The sequence below is a fragment of the Lycium barbarum genome, chromosome 10, assembly GCF_019175385.1.
Source record: "Lycium barbarum isolate Lr01 chromosome 10, ASM1917538v2, whole genome shotgun sequence".
Classification (NCBI taxonomy): Eukaryota; Viridiplantae; Streptophyta; class Magnoliopsida; order Solanales; family Solanaceae; genus Lycium; species Lycium barbarum.
In genome coordinates, this window is record NC_083346.1 from 107237721 (window position 1) to 107259798 (window position 22078).

General features: G+C 38.2%; 1 protein-coding gene across 1 annotated transcript; it reads right to left on the reverse strand.

Annotated features, from left to right (window-relative positions):
• Positions 1-10794: 10794 nt before the first annotated feature.
• On the reverse strand, positions 10795-12764 carry LOC132613936 (zeatin O-glucosyltransferase-like). The gene has a single exon (XM_060328242.1). It carries the CDS (start codon positions 12413-12415, stop codon positions 10970-10972), a length of 1446 nt encoding a protein of 481 aa, XP_060184225.1. The 5' UTR covers positions 12416-12764; the 3' UTR covers positions 10795-10969.
• Between the last annotated feature and the right edge of the window lie 9314 nt (positions 12765-22078).

Genomic DNA, 22078 nt, shown 5'->3' on the forward strand with positions numbered 1-22078 from the left:
TAATTAATTTCTCATACAACCTAGAGAACCAATAAATTCAAAGCGCTCTACTCTTTTTCGTTTGTTTAATTTTAGTATCAAAATGAATATGTATTTCTTAAAGCACTTAGTGAAACTGTTGAACCATGAGCCTTGGAAAACAAAAGCAAAGCCTATGTCCCTGTTTATATAAGAAAGAAGAAATTGTAATATTCCTGCATATTCAATTCAATAAAACCAAAGCCAAATCAAATAACCAAAAAAGAAATTCATTTACATAAAATAAATAAAAATATCATTTTACTTCTTTTAGGTGCATAAAATTATCTGACTTCCAAAGGAATTAATACATAAAATACTCAAATTTTACCAGAATTAATTAGTTGTACACTTTAGGTAATTTCATTTGTTATTTTCTCTCAACTTGCACAGTTCAAAGTATTAGTATGTACAGTTCTAGTGTATACATGAAAGAATAACAACAAAATTAAAGATAACAATTTTATATAAGTGCATCTTTAGGTAAATATGTGAATTAATAAGCAAAAAGAACATGTCAAATTCTCAATCTTGTTATGAAGACCATAATTTTGTCAAAAAAAGTGAAAAGAAGGAGGAACCTCATCAACTTGGCCTTTCTGGTGGAACACTGGTACAAGAAGTTACGAACAATTTTTTTAACCAAATGAACATAAGATAGAATTTGATGGAATACTAAAAGATTTCGTAAGCATCTGCAGCCAACAGAAAAAAATGTTACAAGCTTCCTTGCTGATTTTCTTGGATAAAAAATGGTGAAATATGAGCCTATTAATATCACTTGGCAGCTCAACAGGTTGTCCACTAATGTATGAATTAATTAAGAATTTATGTACAATCATCCTAGCAAAATGAAGCAGTGAATTTAGTTCGGAATACAAAAAGATATCATAAATTCCAAAGTAAACAGATACACATTGCATCCTATTTTGTGTATTCATAATTTCATGAGTAGTGGAAGAGACAATTTTAATTTAAATGAAATACTTTAACTCTTAATTTTGTAATTAATATTGAAGAAGCAATTTTTTTTAAAGGATGAAAATGTCATTTAACTTTTGAGGGGTATTTTAGTATTTCAATTTTGCACTTTGGAGCTTTCCACTTTTAGTATAATATGATATGATTAAATCTCTTAATCATCGTAGATTAATATTATTTGATATAAACATTTTGTGAGCTTAAGTTTTTACCTGTAGTTTGTTTAACATAGTATGGCTCAATAGGAAATTTAAGGAAAAAATTAAAAAAAAAACTTTTAAAACTTGTGGATTAAACATGTCATAATATTTGTGTAACCATAGAACTTTTGGAAGCTTGTGTTCTTAACTATGGCCTAATATTTTTGTGGCTATAAAACTTCTTAAAAAGCTAAAATGAGAAGTTTAAAGTTTATTTTTTTCCTGTTTAAACTTAATTGTTATCAATATAAAAACATATCATTGTTTCAAAAATAAATTTTAAGTAAAAATAAACAACAGATATACTCCCTATGTCCCAAAATATTGTCTTACTTTCGTTATTAGTTTGTCCAAAAAAGATTGACACATTTCTATATTTATATATAATTTAATTTTATGAGATGATTTACAACCACACAAATATCTAAGGCTTATTTTAGACCACATATTTCAAAAAAATTTCGTATCAAATCAAACTAAGATAATTTTTTCAACACAGAGGGAATAGTGATAAAAAACACATTAATAAGTAAAAGATGATATAATGTTGGGCCTGTGCTAGCACAGGCACTTGCATCTAGTTACACTACAAGAAATGAGATTTTCATACTTTAAGTGGTGACCCATTTAATCATCACAAAAGTAAGAATTTCTACCGAGCCAAAACAGATAGTCATCATCATATTAAAGGGGTCACTACGTAAAGGGTTGAAACTTTTACGTGGTAGTTTTAGTTTTAATGGCGACCATCGCCACGGAAAGTAACATTTAACCGATCACTATACGTAGATTGCCGCAGAAAGTAACATTTTAGCGATGATGATACAAATACTGAATTTCAAGGAAGAAGAAGCTAACTAAGACTAAGCTAAAGCTATACTAAGAGAGAGCTAAAAGATAGTTTTTCATTGATGATATTCAAATGAGTACAAAGAAAAATAAATAAATTAATACACTACAAAGCAAGAACCGTATTCCTATAGAAATGACAATATTACCCTTTACTAAACTAAATTAGGATGCCAACATAATAAAATAGAAATTTAGGACTAAACTCTGAAGGATAGAACTTGGAGCAAATTGCATATCGTCTCAGATCTCCCTTCTTAAAATCACCCTTGTTCTCAAGGGTGTTAATGCCACCGGGATCAAATGAAAACTGTGAAGAGTCATTGTAAATAAAAATTCATGTCCTTGAATCAATATTCATCTTTTTCACTGTAGGCGTAGAGTGATTGTAACACCCCGTATCTTAGAGCTAAGGTTAGGCTTGTATCATTAGAGTTTTAGTGGAAAAACTGAAGGTTTGAACGTTTTGCGAAAATGGTTGATAGGCCTATTTTGGGCAGTCATAACTCCTTTATTAGTTGGGAATTTGAGAAAGTACCCTTAATTAAAGTTGTAGTACGTAGAAAATACCCTTCCAATCATATAAGGATCAGGACAATCGGGGTCCGGATCAAGGAGATATGATCATCTCAAAATGGCTAATAGAGGGGTGATCAGATTTCGATAGAATCGGCTAAGTTTTGGTACGTCTTCCTTCCAGCCCAATTTCGTGAATATCTGTTGGGAATTTTAGCAAATGTAAAACATGAAAGTTGTAGCCCTTTGGAATATCTTTCCAACGGTATATTGTGAAGCCAAAATAGAGTTTTGGGCTAGGAGTTATGCCTATTCTACTGAACACTATCAAAATGGCCTAGGGCGCCGCCCCAAGACAAATTTGCAGGAAGCATATTTTTTTATCAGGGCCTGTAATATAGGCCTAGTTCCCCGCCTTGGGCGTCGCCCAGGGCGAAGCACCAGGCCAAATTATGCCTGAAACATCCTTTTTCAAATTTTATATGTATCCAACCCCGAAAAACTTTTCCCACTTCTTTCTAAATCGTCTTTTTGGAGAGAAAACACTCTAGGGCTTCCACAAAGCATACAAGGTGAGTTCATACTCAAACCCCATTGATTATTACATCAATCTAACAATGATTAACGCTAGAATCCTAATCTATTCCATAGATTATCGATTGAATCTTCGTCTTGGACAAAGGAACCCTAGAATCCGAATTCAAGAGGATTGAACTTAAAAAAGGTAAACTTCTACTCTCTAATCACTTATAGTTGTGAATTGATGAGTTCTTGGGAGAATCGTAAATAGGTTTGATAGAGAGTATTACATGAACTATGCTGGGGTTTTGGATTATTAACTTAGGATTGTTGTAGTCATACGGGTGATGAAGAATGATGTTACTTTCATCAAATTGAGATTGTAGAATCACCTAGAAGTAATAGAAGGGGAATTGGGTGAAGAAACACCATTAATGGAGATTGTGGAGCTTTATGCCCACCAAGTGTTTGATAAAATGCTTAGATGACCAAAGCATGGATATTATTGCTAATATAGAATCCCTTTGACTTGTATTGATATAGATCAAAGTTGAAAGGATTGACGAACGTTGTATTACGCTCAAAGGCTGGAATTAAGGTATGTGAGGCTAACTATCTACGTTAGGGAATGCTCATGATTCTCCCTACGCTTCATTCTTCATACTTGTCAGTAATTTGTACAGTTTAGCCCTCATTTCATGATATGTTGTAGAACTGTTATCTTCTAGGGTTGCAGTTACAGAATTCGTTCATGGTTGTCAATTTGAATATCATGAACTCAGCACGTAATCTTTATAGACTTATGTATTGTTACCGCATGAGTCTCAGTCTAGAAATTCAGTATGCTAAGAAACAGTCAGTGTTTTCAACTCAGTCCAGCATGTCTATTTCAGTTCAGCATTGTTCATTGTTATTATGGTCTCAGTCCTTATTAATTAACCATAATTATACATATGTGATTTTTCCCAAGGGCACAGTACAGTCGTGTGTATACGTATACATGAACGAGGTCATTGACTGACACACTACTAGGCCGAGGCCATAGCGTGCATTTTTATTGGGCCGAGGCCCCACATATACAAACATAGATAATACAGATGATTCAGATACAGAGCAGGGAGTATTCATATCTCTACTTCCTTGCTATTACAGCTACAGTTATCAGTCTCAGTACTTTATTGCTTCAGTTGCTTTACATACCAGTACAATTCAAATGTGCTGATGTCCCTTTTTATTGCTTGAGGGCCTGCATCTCACGATGCAGATAACAACATACAGGTTGACGATCCAGCTACTTAGGAGTGTTCGTATTAGCTACTGTGGTGAGCCCCAATTTTCTTCGGGGCGATATCAGTCATGCAGTTCTTACAGCTTTCTAGATAGTTACCTTTTTATATTCATTAGAGGCTTAATAGACACAGTCCAAACAGTCAGATATTTGTTATGTTAGCCTTGTAGACAGTTATACTCAGTCGTTCAATTGTTTTGGTTTAGCCATGTTGGCTACTTTCAGATATGTTCAGATTGTCTAAGTATTTCCGCATTATGATATTTCGGTCAGACTTAAGCATGTGTTAGTTTTATTTTATAAATTAGTTATGTTTTGGTATCACATGTTGATTCAGCCAGCCAGTTGGTTCGCTCGGTCACATGTAGTCAGGCACCGGGTGCCGTGTTACGTCTAGGCCCAGGTTCGGGGGGTGACAATGATTATGTTTCCTCCCAAGGGCCTTGAACTTAATTGAATAGGATATACTTCATACACCTTGTGAAAGTTTTCATCCCTGAACACCTCAATTGGCATCCTAGATCACTTGGAGGTGTTCTGGGATGAAAACGTTCATAAGGGATTCACCCATATTTAGTGATCAACAAAAGGAATCAATGATATTTAGTGATAAACAAAGGAAATCAACAATATGTAGTGATAAAATATATAATACTTAATTAATTTGATGGTATTTTGAGTCAAGAAAGATGATCTACTAAGTCGGTATTTGACCAGTCTCTTACATTTAGCCGACCGAAGCAATTGGTGTGAAGTTTGTCATCAAGAATATGTAATTTCGGAACCTCAAGATTAGACGCCAAATTTCGGGAATATCTTTGGGAACAATGATCTTTGCTACCTTAAAGGACATTGTTTAGGCCCCCGGTCCATTGAGATGTTTGTTTGTTCACTCTCATAAATGCATGATTTTGTGACACACCCCAATCTTGGGAGGTGTGGCCGGCACCCGAAGGGCCGAGCGAACCAACTGTGATATCTAAACTCTGTAACGTGAATCATAGGCCGACAAGGCCGCTGAATAACAATTTTAAGAAGTATATCATGACAACCTGCAAGCAGAAAAGGCCCAACAACACATATATGCACAACTAGGGCCGACAAGGCCACAACCGAGAAAGACAACTAGTCAGAAGGCCGGTAAGGCCAAACACAATACCTGTACACTGACTGATAGTCTGTAAGCCTCTAAGAGCACTAATTTGCATCAAATGGTCGGGACAGTGGCTTTGACGTAGCCATAGCCATACTCTCTCTATATATATGCATGTATCCTATTTAATGACTCTGACCAGCAACTCCGGAGAATGGAGTGCGAACCTCCCTGCTGAACTTTGGTATCCTACTGAGAAAGGTACAACAATCCGTCTACCATACCTGTGGGCATGATCACAACGCACAAAATGCGTTAGTACGAAAGATGTACCGAGTATGTAAGGCAATAAGCATAAGCATAACATAAGCATAAGAGATATAGTTAACTTGGGAAAAGATGTAGAGACAACCTGAAACTCTGAACGAGGCCACTGAGGGCGACCATAATCATGACATAAATGTAAATGCATGCCCGTAAAATCCACTGTGGAGGCATATATCATATCATATAACAATAATAAATCCCTTTGTGGGGTGAGCTCATCATCATAACATCGTCTCTGCCCAACTGATCAGTGGCAATGCACAGCGTGCCTACCCGTCCACCAACAACAGGGCTCGGTAAAGAAAGAAATACATCTAGGTGCACAGCTACGTGCCTACCCGGCCGCCTACAACATGGCTTGGTAAAGAAAGAAACATGTCTAGGTGCACATATAAGTGCCTACCCGGCCGACTATAGCACGACTCAGTAATGAAAATATATATATAAGCGCAATGAAAGACTGACCTCAGTAGAAATATCATGGAAAGAGTCGGAGTGACCTATCGTTGTTATCCTCCGACTATCATTATTGTTGCTACGTTTATCATTATTTGATCATTAGGCTAAAGAAGTAAAAGTACAAGGAAACATCTTGTTATGAATTATTCACGAAGCCAAAGTTAGCCAAACTCTTATGAAATATGATCGACACAACTTTTATCGGAAAGAGTGTGCCAACGAAAAGTTCGTCACATTGGAGCAATAGACAAGAAGATAAGGATTAACTCTATTAAAGGAAGTACAATCAACTCAACTTTGATGTGAAGAGTACCATAACTAATATCATTCTTCATTCGATAAACAAGAGGGATACGAAATGTGAAAGGTACTTCAATACAAGCTATTCATGAGAAAAGGGTAAGCTTATAATCATTTTGGGACATAATCGACACAAGTTGAACGGAAAGTCTTTTAATCAATAGCCAAAAGAAGATGTGGACAATAAGTTGGTACAAGTCATAGATAAGTATGTGTCAGCTCAATTATCATGGAATGCGATCGATCTAAGTTAGCGGAACAACTTTTCAATGAATGGTTATTTGAAATTTAATCATGCCACAAAGAGAATAGAAAGCCCTACATACCTCGCCGATAGAGTTATATATGTTTCCCGAGTCCTCAAATGCCTTACGAACAATCACCTACATCATACGATCAATATGGGATCAATTCCAAGTTCATAGCTTATGGAAATACTCAATGAGACATTTCGTCAAACAACTTGCGGGTGTAAGTTCGTAGGGTCATTTGTAGTTCAATTTCTTCATTCAAGACTACCAGTTTTCTTCTCTTTTACTCCTACTCTTCCTTATCAATCCATCCATACCTTCACAACTCCAAAAAAAAAAAAAACATTTAAACCACATAAATCAGCTCAACCAATCAATTTCATCCATACTAGTTCATATGGTTCATATACATGGGATTTCCTCTAGATTTCTTAGATTAAATACTTGGAGAATAATAAGGAGATAATTAATGATTAAGAGGATAAAACATACCTTAGATTCCCAGAATCAATCCAAAACAGAGATTTCTTCAAGTTGAAGATTTCTTCCGAAAAGCGAAACAACGAAGAAACGACGATTCTACGATTACCACGTGATTCCTTACGTTAAAGTTACTTGATTAGACTTTGGATTTGCTTATGATTGATGGAGAAATGTTTTGAGAGAGTATAGGGTTTGTTCTTTGAAGAGAAATGAGGTTCCAATCTGATTTGTGGGTCTTTTATATAAAAATGAATAAGCTGCCACCGACCTAGAGCACTGTTCCCGCGACAGTTTATGTCCCTGGACGGAAATGTAAATATCTCTCTACTCCGATGTCGTATCGATGAACGGTAAAACGATCTGGAAACTAGACTCGTAGACCTTCGATTTAGTAGGTTGATCACCCCGTAACTCCAAGTAGATTGAGAGAAAATCTCCGAGACATCTGACCCAAATTTCAGTGAAATTTACAAACTTAACTTGCAACGCCCTTTGTCAACTTTCGTATTACAACTCGTTTGACTTCCAAAATTAACAAGAGATCATTATACAATTCAAATACTTCATGTCATTACTTGCTTAGCATGTGGAGCACTCCTAATCTCACCCAAAAGTACAAGTTATCGTATTCCCAACTTGCCGACTTTTGACGAAACTCATGCTTCTTTGATTCATTCACCCTCCAAATCTTCCACCACTTGCTAATATTATTTATAGACTCTTGTAACCATTTTATTAATAAAATCAATCCTTTTTATCCTCAACATAATTTCTTTTGAACTTGCGTCGTCTAATTCATGATACGACTTTAACGTGCAAAAAAATCCGGGGTGTAACATTTTGTTTATACGTCATCACTTCGCCTATGTTGTTTATGCAGTTACTGACCAGTATCACTGGAAATTCAAAGATATCTATCCCAGTGACGATTGTGGTGTCTGGTATAGCAAAATTGTTTATTGGTGAGCTTGTTGAAACAGGTTGGTAGACATTAACGAGCTTATATTAGATATACTAGATGAAGCCAAAATATCTTTTCCAGTGAGGCATAGTTGGTTCGTTGATTAAAGGGTAAAATGTAGTAGCATCCCTTAGAACCTTCCACGTATGAGTATGTTGCCCACTTTAGCTATTTAAGCACTTAACCTCATAAACTGACCACTAAAATGGCTTCTATCGACAACTCATCAAAGTTCACACTTTCAAATTAAGGGCTATAGTGCATCAATCACTCCCAAGTATTCACCATGCTGTATCTTTGTTGGAATTCTTTTTTTTTTTCCAGCTAGAATGGTGATGGCGGAGAGGAAGGATACAGGGCCAATGAGGCCGTGTAACATGAGAGAAGCATATAGAAGGCTAAAACTTGAAGGCAAGATTCCAAAAGGATCAGTGCCAAGGCTTTTCCGTTAGCTAACCATGGAAGCTACTTGTGCTATTATTTCAGGGTTTCTTCGTCCTCCTTTAGCTCACAGCATTTGACTTTAAAGATCATTCCTGTTTTGGATCGTTATGATACTTTCCTTGCTCTGCATTTTCAGGCCATGCAAACATAGCTGGGCTAAAGAGCTTAGGAAGGTATGCAGATGCTTTTGGATTGCCTGTTTAAATCTGGGGAGCCTCTTTCTTACGTACTTCCTTCTGAGGGACGTTATTAGTTATGCTAACGCCTATTCGGAAACCCAAAAATGGAGAAAGAGAAAGGGATCTTCTTGAACATCTTGGCTAAAACGTTACAACATTGTTTTATTTTGTAGGCAGAATTTGTTGTGTGCGCAAATACAAGAGATGATTAGTTCCTTGAGTGAAGCAGACAATCTCTCCAATATTTCTATAGAGCATTTGTCTTCTTGGTCTCTATTGTGCATAGATTACTAATATTTTGGATGTTCAAGCCCTTGGCATCATCAATGGATGAGCTAATCAGTAGTATATTGAACTTTTGATGCACTCAAAATAGATACAAACGATCGACAATAATGCTCATTCATTCACTATGTTCATTGTACCGGGCAAAATGAGCCAATCTTATTTTTGTTGACTAGAAAAGAGATCCAAAAAGCAATGAGGAGTTAGTTTGAGTTCTAATTTGGAACTGACATCATTTGATAGCTGGGTTCGAGAACCTAATTTTCTACCTTCAAAATTATTACTCTGGATGTAGGTATTGCTCACAGCTGCTAATGAGTCGATTTGATAAACAAAGTAGTACTTATTTTAAGTAATCTTAAATATTTTTTTAAGTTATGGAAAAGTCATGTGCGGACAGACGGGTAAGAAATTCAATTTTTTATTTTTTTATTTTTACGATGAGAAACAATATATTGAATTTCAATCAGTTAATCAAAGTACGGACGTTTGGCTATAAAAATTCACTTACTTGTTTGACTATAAAAATTCACTTACTGCTTTACTCAGAGCTATTCATTCCAATACCGTAAATAATTTGCATTTTTAAGGCAAAGTAAGGGGTTCATAGAATCTCATATTTACCCTTTACTTGTTTGGCCAAGCTTCTAGAGTTAAAATTGTCTGTATATATAAAAATAGTGCCTATTTTAAATACTTAGATATTTGCCAAGCTTTTAGGGGAAAAAAAGAAAGAAGTGCTTTGAAATAGTAGCAAAAACTATTTTTCGTAAAGTGATTCAAGCACTTTTTAAAAGTTTGGTCAAACATAAACTGGTGCTCTTAGATTGAAAGTGTTTTAAAATTGATTATTCAAACAGAAATTATTACTCTCTAGAAGTAATTTTTTGAAGAACACTTCTAACAAAAAATGTTTTTCAGAATAAGCAAATTTTGAAAGTTTGACCAAACAGACTTTTAGTCCTAAGGTGGGTTGTAAGAGTAGAAATTAAAATTAAATTTTAATCGGCAGGGCAGTGGAGGATTAAGTGTATTGAAGGGAGTTCAATTAAATCTTTTTTGTTGGACACATTTAAAGGGAAAAAATACCGTTGTTCCAGGGATATCTCCATTCATACGGCTCGAACCCAAACTTTTAATTAAGAGCTGAGGAATCTATCTCACCACATCCCTAGGTGGCAGATAACACTTGCATATGCTTCTTACATCTAGTTGTCTATAACATGAACTTGGCCAAATTAGTTCTAAAATAACCATGAAAGATAAAGCAATCAATAATTATTACCTGCTCATGTCTAAAATTGGAATAATCTAAGTAACATTAGTCTCTCCTGTCTATTGATTATGTAAGGAATAACTTCTTAATAAAAAAATATGAGTTTACTTGGACTCTTGTAAAAAGAGATTCTGGCAATATCAGAAGTTCAAAGCACATAGGTAAAAAAATTTAATCATGTTCATTCCTAAGAAGTTCTAGAGGACAAGTATCAAAACTGTTTCACAATAAACCTTTAGACAGACACAGGAATCTATGGACAAAGTGTCTTTTGTCATAATAGTCTTAATATAGGACATATGATTACATCCAATTTAGCATATTCAAACAACTGAGAAATGTACACAAGATCGTTAAGAGAGAAATACAAAGCAAGCTTCTCAATGATAGCCATAAAAAGTTTGATACTGAACATTCCAAGAACAAAGAAATATAGGCTAGTATAAACTAGTCTGAGACAAGAAGCAGACAAGTGACAGTTAACTTTCAATGAAAACGAAAAGTAACCAAAATACTTGAAACTTCTGGTGAAAAGCAAGTCTATCTTGTGATATGCGAGATAAAAGCATCCAACTCTATACGAGAAGCACCCCCTTTCTCTGTGGAACGCCTTACAGCTTCTCCTAATTCTTCTGCTCTTTTCCTAATTACATCACCTTCTTCAGATGCCATCAGCTTGCTCACGATGTTCTCAATGGTAGATGCACTCACCAGCTCCTCACGTTTCTCCCACTCCCTCACAATCAGGCCTGTTTTCAACATTTCCGTCACCAAGAAACTATTTCTCGGTTGGTCAGAGTGCATAGGCCAAGCAGCTATAGGCACCCCCATAGTAATACTCTCTATGCAAGAATTCCAGCCACAATGACTCATGAACCCGCCTGTGGAAGAATGAGCCAAGATTTGTGGTTGTGGTGCCCATTTTCTTACCACTAAGCCTACTTCTTTTACCCTTTCCTCAAACCCTTCTGGAAGCTCAATTCTTCTAGGTTCTCCAGCAAAAATATCTCCTCTATCGGCGTCTCTTAACACCCATATGAACTTCTGTTTGCTTCGTTCTAATCCCGTCGCGAGCTCCTTGATTTCTCTATCGGAAAATGAAGTTGTTGTTCCAAAAGATATATAAAGAACCGATCTCGGGGGTTGTTTATTCAGCCACTCCAAACATATATTCTCCCTATTCGAGGCACGATCTATTTTAGTAGGCAGAATTGGTCCGACTGCCCATTGTTTCTTGTTCTGTTTACTTGCTACCTGTGCAAGCAAATCAAGAAACTCGCCTTCAATTACTTTGCTTGTATTATGGATATCACCTGATCTAATATCCTTATACTGAACCTGAGAATCTATAAAGCCCCTGAGTTCATCTGGCATCACTGTTTCAAAGGAGGGTAGCTTTTTAAGCAATTCTTCTCCAAGCTGGACAAACATTCCACTAAATAAGCATGCAAAACAGTACAAATTGAAAGCTGATATGCAATTACATATATAGGACTCAGCGTTGGGCAAGGAAGAAACATCCTGAACATTATACGACATAAAGTAATCATGAACAACAACGATTCGCCTCGATTTAGAGGAGATATCGCGTAAAAAGGAAGCAATGGGCTCGCGCAGAAGCAAAGAAGCATCCCATAATGGCTGATGATGTAATGGATATTTGCTCGAGCCACTAAAGTCAGGTGGAGGTGATGCAAATTCAGGAGTTGGAATGTCATGGAAATGGATTTTGGCTATGTCTGAAGAATTTAAGGCGTTGGCTCGAACCCGAGCTTGACGGTTAAGTGTGGCTGAGCCAACATAATAGACAGGAAGATCATATGATGAGGAGATTAAACAGGCAAGTTGAAGAAGTTGATTGAGATGGCCTTGAACTGGAAATGGAACCATGACTACAACCACGTCATAGCTACACATGGAAGTAGAAAGATCGGAATTTCGTACTTCTGTCCGATCCTCCTTGTCTCCTGATTGAGCTAGTGTCATGGAAGAAGCAGGGTTATAATATTCAACCTTTTTTTTATTTCTTCAAGGCAACAACTTTGAATTCTATCAGAATCGAACAAAAGTAAACACAAGTAAGACTTGGAAATTGTGATTACCTTCCATAAAAAGTTGTTCTTCAAGTGTTTATAAATTGAGCAAAAGTAGAATAAAAAAGGTTTGCTTTGTCCAAGTGTGTGTATGTATGTAATAGGATAGCAAGTTCAAACATTTGAAGTGTGAAGGTAAGAGAAGGATAGGCTAGAAAATCCAGACCTTTGAAATCTGTGCTTAATTATACACATGTAGCTTCCACCTTGTTACAAGACGAAAGGACCAATTATATGACAAAAAATTGGAGATAAGGAAAGAAAAGTATTTGGTGCACTAGTAGTGTGACCACACAGTTTGGATTCTATGGTTCACTATCAGTGGTTCCCAATTTTCTATATGGTCTAGCACCATCTACTCAAATAGATGTGTTTTAATAGATAGATGATGATAGTTCATGTAAGAAAAGGAAATAATGGTGATAATTCAAGTAGAAAAAGAAATAACTAATTTGAGTGTGAAATTCACAAAAAAATAATAATCTAAGTGTATTTTGACTTTTATCTTCCACAACAACAATATACCAAGTGAAATCCTATAATATGGGGTGAGACGCAGACCTTACCTTGATCAAGCTACTTTTATCTTAGAGAAGAAATAATTATATTGAAGGCAATTACAACATTGTTGAAATTATAGCTATGCACTCTGAACAACCAATTATATGACTGATGCTTTTTCCCAGAGAGTGATTTCGTCCACATTACACACCAATAATTGTGACAGCTGGTGAGAGAGTTACTACTAATATATAAGCCACAAGTTGAGGAGCTTCGGGTCAAGCTTAGAGTAATTGATTCTATGTTGATGGCTTCTTGGTCATTTCACCTAATATTTGTGCATCGTTTGCTTGAGCTCTATGCTTAAAAGCTGGCCTTTGGGATTTTATTGACAAAAAATCTAAGTATCATTTTACTAAAATAACCTTTCATTATCTGGGCCAAGAAGGATTGTTCTGTAATTATGTCAAAATGGAGCAACTCTATTGGTTGATAAGAGGCTTTACTGTAGTTCCCATATAAATTTATCACTGCACTGACCCTTTTATCCTTGCCCCAACCCCTTGGTGGACCCCATTTTCCATTCAACCTCTGCTTTTCCTCCCAAATTACGCCAGTAACCGTAGTTGGTAAAGCCTAAAGGAGTCAAAGTGAAGTGAAGTTTCTCCCTTTTTTTTCCCTCTCTTTGGTTATCGTTAATAGGTTATTTTTCCAATACAATTTGAGTACTTTAATTAATTTTTAACTGATCAAATTATTGTAGAAAATTTTGATCATTGTAAATATTTGAAATTCATGTACGAAAATACACACCTGAAAATCTCGTACGAGCTGCAAATAATTGTATTCCTCATCTTCCTCGGTTTATAAAGATCTCAACTTCACTTAAACTTATTGATATATCCATGATATCTTTGATAATTTAAGTAGGCCTTTGGCCGTGAAAACCAAATATCTCACTTTATTGGGTATTTTGGAGTTAGAGTTGAAGATGGAGTTGTGTTTAGTTATAGTTTTTGCAAAAAATATTTGGTTGTTTGAATGTATTAAAAGTAAGAAAACAAGTTTTTTAGTGTTTTTTAAATTCCAAATACAACTTCAAGTTGTATTTGGAATTTTCATGGCCAAACGCTGATTTCGGAAAAAAGTGAAAAAAAAATCGAAAAAAAGTAAATAATTCTCATGGCCAAACGGGTCCTAAAACTTTATGGTAAAACATCATTACTTTTTAGTATAAAAATTTGTTTGTTTTTAAGGAAATTACAATTATGATGTCGTGTATTTATTGCGCAGTGGAGTCTCATGGGGTCAATTATGTTTCTTTCCGGTTAGTTGGGGATACCAAGCAGTGTGGAGATCGTACATGGAGTGTCGACCAGTTGGGTCGCCACCTTTGACCTGAACCCAGTTCTACCAGGTGTTCCTGGAGAAGTATGTCCCTCGTACTCTGAGAGACAACAGGAAGGATGAGTTTTCGACATTGGAGCAGCAGGGTAGGCCGGTTGCGCAGTATGAGACCAAATTTCTCGCTTTGTCCCGTTTACGAGACGACATTACTTCCCAGAGAGGCTGAGAGAGTGAGGAGATTTGTGAAGGGTTTAGACCTTCCGCTTCGGCTGGCGACCTTACAGTTGGAGGCTTCTGGGGCCTCATTTCAGTCAGTAGTAGAGCATGCCAGGAGGGTCGAGTCAGAGATGGGTCGGGTACATAGTGGGGGTGGCGACAAGAAAGCTCGTAGATTTGACAGTTTCAAAGGTCCTATTAGAGGTGGGGGACACCATGACAGGGTTCGTCATCATCCCTACAGCCGCCCCATCCAGTCATCACTACAGGCTTTAGCATGTGGTTCTTCAGGTTATAGCGGGCACAGTTCTGAGCCGACTTCTCGAGGTTCTTACTCTCGACCTTCAGACCGCGGAGGGTATTCTGGTTCTTCTATGACAGTTCAGCAGCCTATGGCCAGAGGGGCATGTTTAGAGTGTGGTGAGACAGGGCATTACGCGAGAGAGTGCCCTAGATCCAGGCAGGGTTCCAGAGTTCAGACATCTAGGCCTCTAACACCGCCAACTAGAGGAGGATATGCTGGTAGAGGGAGTTCGCAGTTTTCCAGGGGTGGCCATCAGCCTAGCAGAGGTAGTCATCGGTCCGGTAGGGGCAGTGCTCAGTCAGTGAGAGGAGGATCTTAGGCAGGTCATCGTGGTCGTGGAGGCACACAGTCTGAGGGTGGACTTGCCTATTTCTATGCTTTTCCGGGTAGACCAGAGGCCGAGGCTTCTGATGCGGTTATCAAAGGTATTATTTTGGTTTGTCACCGATTGACTTCTGTCTTATTTGATCCGGGTTCTACTTTCTCTTATGTATCCACTTACTTCTCTACGAGTTTGGATATGCTCTGTGATATACTTGATGTACCTATTCGTGTCTCTACTCTTGTCGGAGATTCTGTGATAGTAGATCGGGTCTATAGGTCTTGTGTGGTCACGTTTATGGGGTATGACACTTGGGTAGACTTGGTTATTTTGGATATGGTGGACTTTAATATTATTTTGGGCATGGACTGATTATCTCCCTATCATGCTATTTTAGACTGTCACGTCAAGACAGTCACGTTAGCCATGCCAGGTATTCCGCGGTTAGAGTGGAAGGGTACTCCTAGACCAGCACCTAAGAAGATCATATCATTTCTTCGGGCAAAGAAGTTAGTGGATAAGGGATGTTTAGCATATTTGGCTCATATTTGGGATACTAGTGTGGATACTCATTCTCTAAAGTCAGTGCCAGTTGGTTGTGAGTTCTCAGAGGTTTTCCCCACAGATTTTCCTGGTATGCCGCCTGATCGAGATATTGACTTTTGCATTGACTTGGAACTAGGCACCCGACCTATTTCTATTCCACCCTATCGGATGACTCCGACAGAGTTAAAGGGGCAGTTGCAAGACTTATTGAGCAAATAATTTATTAGACCTAGTGTTTCTCCTTGGGGTGCTCCCGTTCTGTTTGTGAAGAAGAAAGATGGTACCATGCGGATGTGTATCGATTACCGGCAATTGAACAAGGTTACAATTAGAAATAAGTATCCAATACCCGCATTGATGACTTATTTGACCAGCTTCAGGGTGCGTCAATCTTTTCAAAGATTGATTTGAGGTCAGGCAATCATCAGTTTAAGATTCGAGCAGAGGCTATTTCGAAGACTGTTTCAGGACCCGTTATGATCATTATGAGTTATTGGTGATGTCTTTCGGGTTTACTAATGCCCGCGCAGCCTTCATGGATTAGATGAATGGGATCTTCAAGCCTTACTTGGATTCATTTGTGATCGTGTTTATTGATGACATCCTGGTGTACTCTCGGAGTAAGGAAGATCATGAGAAGCATCTGAGGATCGTGCTTAGCCTATTGAAGGAGAAGGAATTGTATGCCAAGTTTTCCAAGTGTGAGTTATAGCTTAGTTCTGTGGCATTTTTGGGACATGTTATGTCCAAGGACGGGATTATGGTTGATCCCAAGAAGATCGAGGCGGTTAGAGATTGGGCCAGGCCTACTTCGGTGACTGAGATTCGGAGCTTCGTAGGCCTTGCGAGTTATTATCGTCGATTTGTGAAGGGTTTTTCATATATTGCTTCCCATTTGACTAGGTTGACTCAAAAGAATATGCTTTCCAGTGGTCTGATGAGTGTGAGGAGAGCTTTCAAAAGCTCAAGGCTTTGTTGACTTTAGCCTCGATTTTGGATTTACCTGTGGAGGGAAAAGACTTTACTGTTTATTGTGATGCTTCTCGAATTGGCTTGGGTTGTGTGCTGATGCAGGAGGGTAGGGTGATCGCGTATGCTTCGAGACAGTTAAAGGTTCACGAGAAAAACTACCCCACTCATGACTTAGAGTTAGCTGCAGTAGTCTTCGCTTTGAAGATTTTGTGGCATTACTTGTATGCAGTCCCTTGTGAGGTGTTCACGGATCACCGTAGTCTTCAGCATATGTTTAATCAGCGGGATCTAAATTCGAGGCAGCGTAGATGGATGGAGTTTCTTAAGGATTATGACATCACCATTCTTTATCATCCGGGAAAGGCTAATGTGGTAGCTGATGCATTGAGCCGAAAGGCAGTGAGTATGGGTAGCTTAGCGCGTTTGATTGTGGAAGAGCGTCATTTAGCCATGGAGGTGTAATGTTTGGCTAATAGTATGGTGAGACTCGATATTTCAGAACCTGGTAAGGTTCTAGCTTGTATGGAGGAAAGGCCATCTCATTTGGAGCAGATTAGGGCCCAGCAGTTTGAGGATGTGAAATTGTGTAAGATTCGGGATAAGGTGCTAAGTGGAGAAGCCAAGGAGGTTATTCTTGATGATGAGGGTGTTTTGAGGATTAAAGGGCGGATTTTCATTCCTAGAGTTGGTGATTTGATTATGTTGATCTTGAAAGACGCTCATAGTTCCAGATATTCCATTCATCTGGGTGCAACAAAGATGTATCGTGACTTGAGACAACATTATTGGTGGAGTAGGATGAAGAGAGACATTGTGGAGTTTGTTGCCCAATGTTCGAATTGCCAGCAGGTTAAGTATGAGCACCAGAGACCAAGTGGTATGACTCAGAGGATGCCCATTCCCGAGTGGAAGTGGGAGAGGATTGTTATGGATTTCTTGGTTGGTCTTCCGAAGACTTTGGGCAGGTTTGATTTGATTTGGGTCATCGTGGATAGGTTGACTAAGTCCGCGCACTTCATTCCGGTTCAGATTACCTATAATGCAGAGAAATTGGCCAGGATTTACATCCGAGAGATAGTGCGATTACATGGAGTGCCCATTTCTATCATTTTAGATAGAGGCACTCAGTTTACTTCCCATTTCTGGAGGAGGAGTTCGCAGTTTGCCAGGGGTGGCCATCAACCTAGCAGAGGTAGTCATCAGTCGGGTAGGGGCAGTGCTCAGTCAGTGAGAGGAGGATCTCAGGCAGGTCATCGTAGTCGTGGAGGCACACAGTCCGAGGGTGGACGTGCCCATTTCTATATTTTTTCGGGTAGACCAGAGGCCGAGGCTTCTGATGCGGTTATCACAGGTATTATTTCGATTTGTCACCGATCGGCTTCTGTCTTATTTGATCCGGGTTCTACTTTTTCTTAAGTATCCACTTACTTCTCTACGAGTTTGGATATGCTCTGTGATATACTTGATGTACCTATTCGCGTCTCTACTCTTGTCGGAGATTCTATGATAGTAGATCGGGTCTATAGGTCTTGTGTGGTCACGTTTATGGGGTATGACACTTGGGTAGACTTGGTTATTTTGGATATGGTGGACTTTGATATTATTTTGGGCATGGACTGGTTATCTCCCTATCATGCTATTTTTGATATGAACCCAACAAGCACAAGGCCTTTCACTAGAAGTCAAGCACGAGAACTTCAAGATTTGCAAGGCTTGTTCATGAAAAAGGATGCCTTGGAGGAGATTGGAGAGAAGACTTCACGGATTTACAATGTTTGGGAGTTGGCATTGGAAGAGTTGCAAAGTGGTTAGAAGCGCAAAATGGATAAAAGTGCAACTATGGGGCTAAGATTGCAATTGGAGGTCATACTTGCATGTTATGAGGTTAGAATGGCAATTGGAGGTCATAATTGCAAGTTATGAGGCTTTGGATGCAATTGAAGACCCATGTAGGTATTTTTGCAAAAGAGCCACTTTAGGGCCTTTTGGTGTAATAGACATTAGTATAAATAGTTCTTTTCATTCATTTGGAAGACTTAGCTTGGATATTGTGTGAATTTATATTTTGAGAGATTTAGTTAATAGATAGATTGTTTGGTTGATTATTGACTAAGTGTAATTCTTAGGTGTGCATTAAATTGCAAGTTCCATTGAATTCATATTAGGTTGCTCATTTGTGGAATCATTTGAGTCCTTTCTTTGAATTCAAAGTACTTAGGTTCTTAGGATGGAATCAAATTGGGAGGGATTGGGTTTGATATACCCAATTTTCCCCATAGATTTACTATCCTTTGGGTCTAGTATCTATCCCCGTATCTTCTCATTTTCAATTTCTCAAATTCCTTTTTATTTTATTTTGTTGTTTTTGAATTCTTAGAGTTTCCTTAGGTTGAATCTTATCATTTGGTATCAGAGCATAGGCTAAGAGATTGTCCCTACAATTTCTAATCCTAGGCTCAAATTCGAAAATAAATAAAAAAATCTGAAAATAAAAAAAAATTGAAAATTACAATTGTGGTTGGATTTGAGTGCTTTTTAAGGTAGATTTGAGTTTGTTGTGGTGGAAAACATCTGGAAACGAAATTTGAAGTCATTTGGGTAAGGATTGAAGTTTCCACCATTAGAGGTTCAACAAAGCTTGAAGAACTCAAAGTGGGTCTTGTTGATTTGGATTGAAATTGACTTCAATAGGTATTGGGCTTTGTTCTCCTATCAAAGAGGAACCTATATCCGAAAGTTAGAGGAAAAACGAGTTGGAAGTAAGGTACTTGGAATTTTGAATGTTATTCATGTTCTGGAGGAGATTCATATATTCATCTTGAGGAAGAAAACCAAAAAAAAAAAGGTTTGATCTAAGATTTTCCAAGTCCAAGTGCAAAAGGTGTTAAAACAGCCCAAAATGGTAATTACTAGATTTTTGTGGGCCTAAGGAAGTCAATAAGGGCAGAAATCCGACCCAAGATCCAAGAAATTCAAATATGAGACGTCATCAGGGGAACTGGTATACGGTCCATTATGCGGACCGTATAAAATTCTACGGGACATCAAAATCTAGCCAACAAAGTTGCTTACTATGACGCGTTGACGGTACAATTGTGCGGTCGTAAAAGTTTCTACGAACCGTAAAATCTCAGCGTAAAAAATCAGGCCAGAAATTTGCTTACCGTGACGCGTTGACAGTATAATTATACGGCCCGCATAATTTCCTGCAGAAAGTACAACATTTCCAAAATTTTGACGATCCACTTCTACAGTCCGTCAAAATTTATACGGACCGTATAAACCCTTATTCCCAGTCGTATAATTTCCCGGGTACGAGTTAACTTTCATCTTATTTCTTTGATTTCCCAAGCCTCAAATCTTGTTCTTAATTCATTTCAATCCCAGAAAATTTCTTGGGATTGCTTGTTGGTTTTTGTGTCCCTAATCCTTTAGTAGGGAGCATAAAAAAGAGTATAGAAATTTTTAAAAAATTTCATTAGTTCAAACTGATACATTGGCTCAATGGAGGCTTTAAGACCCCGTTTTCAAGTTATCACCTACCCGGGCCCGAAATTCCATTTATTTTCCGATTTTGGCGTTCCAATTTCTTGTGTCTCTCAACTAATAATTATTTAGTAGTTGTTCCTACTTGTGTTTATTAGTTCTTGTGTCCACATTTCTTTCGTGCTAATTTCTTTCAAGTTTTTCTTCGTTTTATCTCGTTGAAACTTTATTGGCTCTCTTCCGATTTGCTTTGAGTCGTCTGTCATTCATCTAAACAAAAATTCATTCTACCACAAGGGATAAGCAACGTGTGAATTTGATTGGGTAAGCGATTCATCAACACCTTCGAAAGAGCACGGAATGTGGTAAGGTTGAGAGTTCAATAGGAGTGACATGAGGCTTTATTGCTAATCTTGTTTGCTAGTTTTGCAGGTCATCATGTCTAACCAAGGCGATAGGACGCAAGAGGTAATAGATATGTCATCCATAGAAAGTTCATTGGCTATGATCGTGAATCAAATCTCGGGCATGCAAGCGGGTATGGAAGAGATGAGAGGAGAGATGAATGGTGTGAATGGGAAGTTGAAGGGTATAGATGAACGGATGGTAAGTACTGAGAAAGTTTAAATGGAGGGTTCGAGTAGAATAGGCACTCCCTGTTCTCGGAATGAAAGTGATGGGGATAAAACACAAGACACTACACCAACCATTACCCCGGGACAAGTCCATGCCTTGTGTAATCCCAACACCACAACCACCTCCACCCAAAGAGCTCCACCACCCCAAACAACCAACCTTCCATCCCAAAACTCCACATTCGAAAACACCAATCGACAAACCTATCCCTAAGTTTACCAACACACCCCGAATGAGGCAATCCCTCAAGTAACCTTACAACAAACACCTCAAGCTCCACCCCAAGTCCAAACACAAGATCTCTTTCCTAACCAAAACCAATACCAACGCCACTACCAATACCCCATGATTGAAGAGGAGTATGATGACTATCCACAAGGTAGGTCGTGGGATGATAACCGGCAAGGAGGGAGGCGTGGAGGAATGAATAACCGGGGGAGGGGAGGGAAATGAGGTTTTGAGAGGTTTCCGGGCCATGATCCTAGATCCCAAGGTCATGTAGACTTAGAGAGGGCCTAAGGTCATGAAGACCGGGGAACATGGCAAGATAATGAGCGAAATTTGAACACCATCAAGGTGAACCTTCCTACGTTCCAAGGGGGTATCAATCCGGAAGAATTTCTTGAATGGAAATTGCAAAGTGAGCGCATCTTTCTCACGAACAATGTGTCTAAGGCCTTGAAGGCAAAGTATGCCCTCACTCAATTTGAGGGGTACACTTCTACTTGGTGGGAATCTAAGAAGTTACAAAGAGCCCAACAACACATCTATGATCTCCCAACTTGGAATGACTTGATTGAGCTCATGGAGACAAGGTGGCTTCCACCCACATATCACCAAGATGCACTCAAAAGGTTGTACATGTTGAAGCAAGGGTTGAAAAGTGTGGAAGCGTATTTTGATGAGTTTGAAGATTTGGGGATGAAGTCCAAGATAGAAGAGCATGAGGATACACAATTATAAGGTTTGTAGCCAACTTGAATCGGGACATCTCTAAACCGATGAGGCTCAAGACTTATATTAGTCTTAAAGAGGCATTCCATGACGCATCCAAGGTTGAAGCGGATCTAAAAGAAGAGAGGACCTACAAAGACAAAAGCAAATCGTCCTCAACTTGGAACAAAGGCAAAGAAAAGTGGAAAACTTCCACTTGGGATAAGCCCAAGAGCAACATTCAAGCACCTCAAACCAAATTCGATTACAAAGCCAAAGGTGATGACAAGGCT